This window comes from Taeniopygia guttata, chromosome 23 (genome assembly GCF_048771995.1).
Source record: "Taeniopygia guttata chromosome 23, bTaeGut7.mat, whole genome shotgun sequence".
NCBI lineage: Eukaryota > Metazoa > Chordata > Aves > Passeriformes > Estrildidae > Taeniopygia > Taeniopygia guttata.
The window spans coordinates 5,179,735-5,189,726 of NC_133048.1; the positions used below are offsets into that span (position 1 = coordinate 5,179,735).

Here is a 9,992-nt window from a genome sequence, read left to right on the forward strand (position 1 = left end):
ATAATAATAATAATAGGATCCCTTCCCATATCTAAAGCTCTGTCCCTGCCCTGCTGACCCCACAGCCGCAGGGCTGGGGAAGGACTGGACTGAACCATGGGCAAGCACCACCAGGATCCAAACTGGTCCCACATCCACAAACCTGCTGCCAGAGGAAGCCAGGAAGGAAGAAGGTGTTGAACTTGAGTGTTTAAGTCAGCCAGAGGGATTCTAGATGGGTTCACTTGGAACTGAAATGTGCCCAGGACCTTTCTCACTCCCTTTCCCATTTCTTTCGGCCATTTGGATTCCTTTCACCTCCCCCACCACCCACCAAATAAGGAAGGAAAGAAGTACCATTGACTGTTGTCATTATTTATTACAAATTATATCTTCAACATTACTGTCTAAAAAAATCAATAGATTTAAATAAATATACAGATTTCAGGATGCTACATATGGCAGGTGTGCAGTAAGTCACTCAAGGATGGGACATTACACACACGAGGAGATTGACAGAGTACTTTACAGCAGTAGTTTTATTTTAAATTACTCACATTAAACCATGTGCAAAATTTCCTCTGGAACAAACCCTTTCAGGATTTTCTTCTTTTGGTTTTTTAGAGTGACTCCAACCTTCAGAAGGTCAAAGATTAAAACAGATTCTCTGCAGCTTTGGGGACCAAATGATTAATCTGCTGTTTCATCCACAATACAATCAATTGGTCGTATTTTTCCCCTCTCTGGGGCTTAAAGCAAAATCAAGGAATTCTTTTTCTTGTCCATCGGGACTACATTTGCAACAGCCACAGATTCAGATTTTGGTCCACCACCAACTTGAAGCAGCCTTTCTAAAGCTCCTGTGCAGTCCTGTCGTGGGCAGCAGAGGGACCCAGCAGTGGAGAGCAGCTCTTCGCCTGCCCTGCCCCGGTGACAGCCCTGGCTTCCCGCAGGGCTCAGCCTGCCCAGGCAAACAAAAGTGCATTTGTGACACAGCTCCGGAGCCCTGGGCTGCCTTTTGCCTGCAAGGTTGGTTTCTTTCGTTCAAGGTTGGTTTCTAGGCCTTGGGCTCAGTGTTTTTCCCAAATTTTTCCTTCCCTCCCCTGGGCCAGCAGATGTGGGTTTAAACCAGAGCCTGAGCTCAGGCAGGGCTGTGCTCCCTTACAGAATCTCAGGGGTTTGGGTTGGAAGGGAACTTAGAGATCACCCAGTTCCAGCCCCTCTTCCAGCCCCTCCTTCCCTCCTCATCATTCCCACCTGGTTGCCCCTCGCCTGCTGCACTGCCCTTCCCACAGGGACCTGCTGGCCCTGGCTGCTCCTTTACTGTCCAGAGCCCAACCCAGAGCTGCCCTAAGCCAAGCAGCAAGCCAGGCTTGGTGTGCCCTCTGCCCACCACCCCCCTCCCTGCCCCAGCCCTTCCCTCGGGGCAGAGCTGGGAGAAGCCTGGCACATTCAGGAGCTGGAAGTCCTCACTGAGGGTACGTCCAAGGAGATGAGATGGGGTCGCTGACCCACACCAGGGCTCTGCTCACCCTCCCCTGGCTGTGGGGGCTGGGGGCTCCTGCACAAGCCCAGCCCCACCTGGGTTTGCTGCCATCCCCGGGGTAGCTGATCCTGCACCTCAACCACAGCCAGGGCCTCAGTGGAAATCTGCCCCAGAGATTTCTCAGCCAGTGAGTGCCCCTGACTGCTCAGCTGGCTCCAGGTGATGATGAAATAAACTTTAATACAAGCTGGGAGCTGTTCCACCACAGGAGCCTCATCCATGGGCACTGACTGACAAGAGAAAATAGTGCAAACGGGCTGGAGGCAGCTCATCCCTGGCTGCAGCGAGCAGCCAAACCCCTCTGGATGGGCCAAGCTGGCCCAGGCTCAGCAGCCCAGGGCAGTGTCGGGCTCGGTGCTGCCTGGTCCAGCCCTGCCAGAGCCCCTGGCTGGGATTCACCCCCATGTGTGGGCTCCAGGGCACAGTCCAGCCAGTGCTGCTCCAGCACGACCCTTGCCTGATCCAAAAGGGCACACTTCAGCTCCAGGACACTTCTCTGGCTGGATGGAGAGACAGTTTTTCCCTTTGCAGCAGTCCCCTGAGCGCTGGTTCATGCAGCAGGAACACGGAGATTTCCACTTTCCTTCCCTTCCGCTCACGGCCTTCCCTTCAGCTCTAACAACCGACAGCAGAGCTGGTGGCACCCGCAGGACTCCAAATTCTTCTGGTGAGCTTGGTGTGCACCCGTCTCTTATCTCTTCTTCTTCCAGATGTTTTTTTCCCAAGGCAGAGCCGGTGGCTGTGTGTCCCGCCGGGAGCGCTGCTGCCGCTGGCCGGAGCGCGGGCTGGAGACCCTGAGGTCCCTGGGGACAGAAGGGACACCGTGCTCACTCTCCAGCCCATCTGCCCCCTACTCAGTACCCCATGTTATGACATTTATCTGCCCCTCACCACTGTTTGCTGGGAGGCAGGAGATGGGGAAGGAGGAGCAGGAATTTCTGCCCGCAGCTGCGTTAAGGCACAGAGCTCCATCAAACTCAACTTGGTGGCACGGGATTCAAGGATGACCCAAAGTGCTGGTTCCCCAAATCAGCCTTTCAGAAAGCGTCCCCATTGCCTCTGATTTAATTGCCACCAATTCACTGACTTGCCACCTCCCTTTAGCTCAGTTACACTCCTGGAGTTGTTTCTCCCCACAATTCCCTGATGTAGGCTGAGAAAAGCTCTGTCCTTTGATCCAAAGTTGCTGCCCCATAAATTATCTTCCTGCACGATGCCATCTCCCTCTCCCTCCTCTGTCCATCACCCATCTGCCTGTCCCACATCAGAGGAACTCCTCACTCCAACCAAGAATTACGTTTGGTGTGACATTGCTGTGGTTTGGGAAGGGCACACGCAGCCCTGGCTGCTCAGATGGAGCCTTCAGTGCCACAGAGAGCAGAGACAGCCAAGCCTCCTCTCTTAGAGGGGACAGCAGGAGGCAGAAGGTCAGATCTGAGTGGGAACTGCAGCCTGGGGCCACAACCACACATCGAGTGCTCCTAAGGAATGATCAGAGTGGGTTTAGGTGCCCTGCTCACCTGAGAGCTCTCAGCAGCCCATGATGGGGAGGCCTCGTGGCGCCGCTCTGCAGAGACCTCGCTGATGCTCCAGAGCTCACGGGGAGCTTCAGAATCTGGAGGTACCTAAGGAGCAAGAGGAGAAGCCTGAGCCACCCAGAGCCAGGCTGTGGGGAGCTCAGGGGGAGCCCGGCCCGGTGACAGACAGCTGAATGCACGGCTTTGAAGGGTTAATTGCAGCTATTTGGGAGCTATTCAGGGCTTACTTTGACTGCTATTCCCTCGTGCCAGAGCTCCTCTATTCACAGGCAAAATGAATGATTGGGGATTGTAACTATTGCCTGGCTGTGGAATTAATGACAGATACCCACAGCAACTTCACCTCCCGTCAGCAGCGCTGCTGGAGCTGAACTGACACCCCACATGCACCATCAACACAGATGGCCAGGGCACATTTGGGGAGTCCCAGCTCCCCTCTGAGCCATGCAGGGGACACTGGTGTCCCAAAGCTCCACGCCCTCCCTTGTCCCATTCCCAGGGTGCTGCCAGCTCTCCCTTCAGAGCAGGGGACACTGGTGTCCCAAAGCTCCACGCCCTCCCTTGTCCCATCCCCACCAGCTCCCCCTTCCCACCAGCACAGCCAGAGCTTCCCCAGGCTCCTGGAAGCAGCAGCAGCAGCAGGGACAGAGGTGACACTGCTGCCTCTCAGCTGCTGAAGGGACCCTTGTACACCCAAACCACCCAGTGACACCGCCAGGGCTCTCGGGAGGGAGAAAAAAGCCACCAGAGTCCCAGCTGTTGGCCAAGAGCCATCCCCAGGCAGCTCCTGAGCCCTGCCTGTCCTTCCTCCCTGAGCAGCCCCCGGGGACACCCCCAGCGCTTACCCAGGCCTGCCCTGGCAGAAGGTGGCACAGATGCTGTCCCTGGAGTGCGAGCACTCGCACCTGCCCGCGGACCTCTTGCGCCGCCTTGGCGGGCTGCCCAAGCCGTAGGGAGCGGTGTTCCTGGGAAAAACAAAGGAATTCAGCTATGCCACCAGCTTTTTATTGGCCAGCAGGCTTGTACCAGGGTCCTGGGAGGCAGCCAAGCCAGTGCCAGGATAATAAAAATCTCATTTATAGACAGAAGGTGAAAAGGTCACTGTGGCCTGAGCTTTAAACTCAGATCCTCTCCCACCTACTGCTTTTTCTGTACCCCACCCCTCCCGTGGCTGCTCTCTGCTGGCTGGGAACCGGAGTTTTCTCTCCTTGCAGCAGCCCAGGTGCCCGTGCAAGGGTTGGGTGAGCTGGTGGCGCCCATGGGTGGCCCAGCCCAGCAGCCCCAGCACGTCTGGGGTGTCAGCACTCTCCTTCCCCGCAGGTTTAACACACAGGACACCGCACAGCCTGACGTGTCTCGGGCCAGAGCAGGTTCTGGTGCTCGCAGCCTGCTCCCAGAGCTGCGAGCACACTCCTGCTCCATCTCTGATGGCAATCTCCTCTCCAGAGGCTGCAGGATTGGCAGCCACTGCAACTATTCCCCGAGCAAGCAGCGAGTTGTAAATGCATGTCAGCGAGCACGATTATAACCACACCTGAGCGCATGTGTTGTGCTCCAGTGCGATGGCCATTGGTCTGAAAGCGCTGGGAAAGCTCCTTCGGCATTCCTGAGGGCAGGACTTGGCAGCCGCGGCCCGCAGTGCCAGCCCACCGCTGTCTCATTAATAACAATACTGGCAGGCAGCAGCCAGGGTTACGGGGAGAGGAACTTTCCTGACTCGCAGCCACAGCATCTCGCTGTGAGGTTGAAGAGGTGCAAACCTCAGGAAAAGCCGAGCCTGGGAGGAAGCAGCGCCCTGTGCTTTCACCCTGAGCCCCGGGGGCTGGACAAACACCTGAGCAGCAGCAGCAGCAGCAGCAGCAGCACAGTTTGTCCCTCTCTGGGCCGGCCGTGCACCTCGGAGCAGGTGCTGCAGAGCACCGGGGCCCTTTCCCACCCTCCTCCAGCAGAAGGTACAGCCCCTGCCCATAGCAGAGCAGCCCGAGCGCCGCGCTCCTGCTCACCCAGGTGTGTTGACCCAGATGATGTCCAGGTGACAGAAGTAGATGCATTCCTTATCCAGCCAGCTGTTGCAGGAACATCGCTTGCTCCTCGGCCGCGCCGCCAGGTGCGACTCGGGCGGGGGATGGCCCAGACCTGCAGCAGGGAGGGAGGGATGAGTCCGGCTGTCCCCTCCGAGCCCCGCGGCCGTGTCCCGGTGCCGGCGGCAGCGCGGCGGGGCTGCGGCTCCTCCGGGACCCGCACGGCCCTGGGGGCTCCCCGCAGCGAGGGTCCCGCACGGCGCCCGCGGTGCTGCGCCCACCCCCGGCCCCTCCCCGCGCCGAGGGGGCGCAGGGGGTCCCCCCTCCCGTGCGGGCACCCCCGGGGCACCCAGCCCCGCTCCAGCCCGGGGCTCACCGGCTTCCAGCAGGGCGCAGAGGGCGAGCGCCAGCAGCACGGCGGAGTGGCTGCCCATGACCGCGGCTCTGCGCTGGCGGCTTTGGGGCTTCTCCCGGGTTTTCCTCCCGTGCCAGCCCTTCCAGCGGAGCCGCCGCGCTGCGTCTGGAGCCGCCGGCGCCCGGCAGGTGCTTTATAGCCCCGGCCCGGCGCGTCAGCCGCTCCGCCCCCGGGGAACGCCGGGCTCGCGTGGGGCGGCGCGGACCCCCCGCTCCTCCCTGCGGGACTCCGCGGGCTCCTCTGCCTGGGGGGCTCCGCGGAGAAAGTGCCGGGCAGTGGGAAAAGTCCCCCGGGCCGGGATGCGGGGAGGCGGGACCGTGTGCGGAGTGTGCCCCGAGGGGTCCCAGCGGGGCTGGGCTGGGGGTGAAGGCAGCGAGCGCAGCGGGGTCTGCAGGCAGTGTGCCCCTGGGAGCCCCCGGCCGCGGGGGATGCTTTAAACTGCGCCAACTGGGCAGGATTCAAGATCAAAGCCAAGTTTTCACTTGAAATGTCTTAATTTGACTTACTTTATTTTAGTAAAAATGTAAATTGATAAGCTCACTTGAAATTGCTGCTCAGTTACTGCAATGACAGTCTTGGCTTTCTGTCTCTCTCTATTCCTCTATTTTTTCCTCTAAATCGATTTTAAGGCTTTTATTACATAGAGCAATTAAAGTTTCTTGCAATAAATCTGCCCGTGCACTGTCTAATTTCGCTTCAGCATCCATGTTGCACATTCGACATTACCTGCACATTCTTAGGATGCGAATCATGTGAAGCACAGTCACCTCTTGGCATGCACCAGTAGGAGTCAAAGCCCTTCACCTTGCCCGTGGTGTGTCAGGCAGAAGCAGGAAATTCCTCCGGGGAAGTGTTGGGTCCTGACCATGCCAGGGATGGATCACAGCTTCCAGGCACCCTGAATTCCTTGGGACCACCAATCCAGCTGGGAATGGCAGCTCCAGACATGGAAAATCTCGGGCAAATCCTGCGAGCGGTTTAGAAAAGTGAAATCACCGCGTTTGCCTTTTGCAAGAAGTTCTCAAAAGCTTATTGGGAAAGGGAGTGTATTTTATTTGTTTACCATGCGCAGTTCAGCTTTTATGGCCCTGTTGTCATGGGCAAGGTGGTGGCAATTGCAGCCACAGTGAGGTCTCATGCACAGGAACACGTGCGTGGGGGAAAGGAGAGGGAAATAAGGAAAAGTGCAGGGAGGGAGAGTGAGGAAAACTGCTCCTGAGCCGGAGCTTCTGCTCATAGCAGCTCATGAAAGTAACACAGGTGATGACTGCAGTCCTGCAGGAAAAGTCTGGAGGATTTGACATTCCCTAGGTCCAAGCAGCAGTGGGAATTCCTCTCTGTGCTGATGCAAAATGCACACAAGGGGGTGTGTGCAGGGAAAAACCAGCGGGAGCAAAGAAACAGCACAGGAGAGGCACAGACATTTACAGAGGGCATGAAGTGAGGGGGCACAGAGGCCAGAGGGAATGAAAAATGTATGTATGGGCACGCCATGGGAATAACAGAGTAGGGGATGTGTCAGGCAGAGAAAATCAGGAAGAGTGCAAATGATAAATTAATAAGAAAATAAAGACAGAGCTCATAAAACAAAGCAAACAGAGGGAAGTGTTTAACCTCTGTACCAATGCAACAATTATTCTAAAGAAAACAGGGGAACACAAAAGCAGCATTACCTGTTACTGCCCATATTCCAGCTGTGCCAAGTTTCAGAGTTATGTCAGAGTTGTGTGTGGCATTCCAGATGCCAGCCCAGTGATACAATAGATCTGCCTTGGCTCTCCTTCCTGCACTCCTCATCTTGGTCACTGCGGGCTGAAAGACGATCCCCTGGACGTGGGGAAGGCAACGCAGCCGTGTTTGCTCACCCCGAGGGAAGGCTGGCCGGTAAATGACATCATTTTATACAAAAAAGGGCGCTGTCTTTGAAGGGGTGCTGCCGGTGAGGGCTGGGACGGAGCGGCGGCTCTGCCACTCCGCGCGGTTGGTTTGCTGAAGGGATCAGCCCTGTCACACCTCGTGCCTCGGGCAAGGAACCACAGTCTCAGGGTAACCCAGGATTTGGGCATCTGGGTCCAAGGAATGTCCTCCACCTTTTGTGGCTGGGGCTGTCACCCAGCTCACATTTCCAGGAGCACCTGGAGCTCCACGTACCTGTCTGCAATCTGCCAGTGGCTGGAAGTGCCCAGATGTCTGCTGCTATCCGCCTGCCATGCCAGGTGCAAAAACACCTCAGGAACCAGCCCTTTCATCCGAGGATTTCTCAATTGTTGTCTTCATTCCCCATAAATCCCACCAGACCGAAAATGGAGCAAATGTCACACCCTCCTGCTCATCTGTGTCGGTGGAAGGGAGGATGAATTTCTTTATTTTCTCCAGGAAAAGTCCTCCTGTGCTGAGCAGGCACCGACCTGAGCAGAACACCTTGGGATGTTTGGCACCAGAGCTTCAAAGATCCCAAAGGATGTGGGGTTGGGATGAATGCCTCTGTTTCTTGTGGGGATGTGGGAAGGCTGCAGAGATGAGCTGAGGCTGGCACTGAACTGGCTTTGAACTGACCCAGCTCTAAGAGCTTTATCCAGAGCTGAAGAGTTCCTGTGGAAAAAAACATACTTTAAAAAGTTGGTTTGCCTTTAGGGCTTGTGAGGGAGAATGCCCAGAGAGAAGGTGAAGCAGCTGCTTCAGCACCAAACACATCCCACAGAGCAGGGGGGACTCAGTGATCTTCAGGTCTTTTCCAGCCTTTGTGATTCTGTGGTTCAGTGATTACTCTGGTGTCTGTGGTGGTTCCAAGGTTGAATTCAGATTCAGATTGAATCTGAATTGGTTCAAATTGAATCATGGAACATCCTGAGCTGGAGGGAACCCACAAGGACCATCCAGTCCAGTTCCTCTCCCTGCTCAGACCCCCACCAACCCCACCCTGGGCATCCCTGGGGCTCTGGCAGCCTCGGGACCGTGCCCATTCCCTGGGCAGCCTGGGCAGTGCCAGCACCTCTGGGGGAAGAACCTTTCCCTGAGCTCCAGCCTGCCCTGCCCTGGCCCAGCTCCAGCCGTGCCCTGGTGCTGTCCCTGTCCCAGGGCAGGGATGGAGCTGCCCCTCGGGAGGAGCTGCAGGTCCCTGAGCTCTGCCCTCAGTGTACCCTGCTCCAGCTGCACACACCAAGAGCCCTCAGCTGTCCCTCCTGTGGCCCCTCCTGACCCTTCACCATCTTTGGGCACCCTCAAACACCTTTAGATCTCATATTTTGGTGTCCCACACCCACAGATTGGATCCCCTCGGGCTGTGGGCTGCAGGACCAGCCCGCACTGGGAGCTGTGGCTCTCCTTGACCCCTGGAGCACGGAGAACCTGCCCAGCTCCTGCCACTGTCCTCGCTGTTCCCCTGATAAGGATCAGGAGCCAGCTTCCCAAGGCCAACCCTCCTGGCACTATCACCACACTAAAATCACAAAGAAAAGCAACAGGGCTGGAGGAGGGCCGGGCTGTGCTGCACAAACACAGCTCCCAGAGAAGGAACAAAGGCGTGCGCGGGGTCCCAAACGCCAGAGATGGGCTTTGCCTCCTGCAGTTATTTTTTCCCTTTTGTTTCTGACTGCGGGAGCACATTGTTCATGTCACTGTGAGGAGTTCCAGGCAGACATGACGAAAGGGACAAAGCAGCCCAAGACAGGAGACATCCCGTGCGGCCCTCGCGAGCGGCACTGTTTGGAAACAAGGAGAGAGCAAACAGGAAAGGCCTTTAACCATTGAGCACTCGGGATCCCAGCGTGCTCTTGGCACCAGCAGGAACAATGGGCTGATGTCACGAGCCAGAATTCCCCGTGGTGGATGGCAGCCCAGCAAATAATCATAATTCTTGTCCTGGGACATGAGCAACATTTTTCCACCGTTGGTCATCCCCCACGGAGCCGCTGTGAGGAAGTGCAGGAAAGAGACATTGTCAAGTGAGGCTTCCTTTGGGATTTTCGCTGCCCCCCCTGCCCTCCCCAGCTCAGCACACCAGCTGTAATAAATCCCAGCTTGCTGCTGACAGTGAGGCACAGGGAGGCCGAAGGAGATGTGTCACACAGTGAGAAAGACTGAGCACACAGTCTGGATACTTGGAAGGCAAAGGGGCATTTTCCTCCGCTCTGTGGGGCTGTGAGCTGGCACAGAGTGAATCTGGAGCATCCAAAGGTGCTGTGGATGGCTCAGGAGATGGTTCTGCACAAACAGCGGTGGATGGGGAATTTCAACAAAATTTTCTCAATAATTTCAACAATATTTTCAACAATTTAAAAATTATTATTAGTTTTTAAGGCTCCTAAACAATATGAGTAATACAAAGGCATCCTCCAGATCCCAATTTCTCCTTATTTTGGCTTAAAGTCAGCTCTGTGGAGAATATCCTGAAGTTCATTTGCAGCATCCAGGCCTCTCCTGAGGCAGCTCTTGAATTCCCTTTTGTGTCCTTTCTGTTGATGGGGACTGGTGCCATGGGAGGACTGGGAGAG

The 9,992-nt window shown here is 56.3% G+C and overlaps 1 protein-coding gene across 1 annotated transcript; it reads right to left on the reverse strand.

Moving 5' to 3' along the window:
• Positions 1-338: 338 nt before the first annotated feature.
• EDN2 (endothelin 2) lies at positions 339-5,600 on the reverse strand. The gene is made up of 5 exons (XM_030290429.4): positions 5,461-5,600; positions 5,067-5,199; positions 3,909-4,028; positions 3,046-3,150; positions 339-2,328 (listed from the first exon to the last, which is right to left on the reverse strand). Exons 1-5 carry the CDS (start codon positions 5,516-5,518, stop codon positions 2,217-2,219), a joined length of 528 nt encoding a protein of 175 aa, XP_030146289.4. The 5' UTR covers positions 5,519-5,600; the 3' UTR covers positions 339-2,216.
• Positions 5,601-9,992: the final 4,392 nt, after the last annotated feature.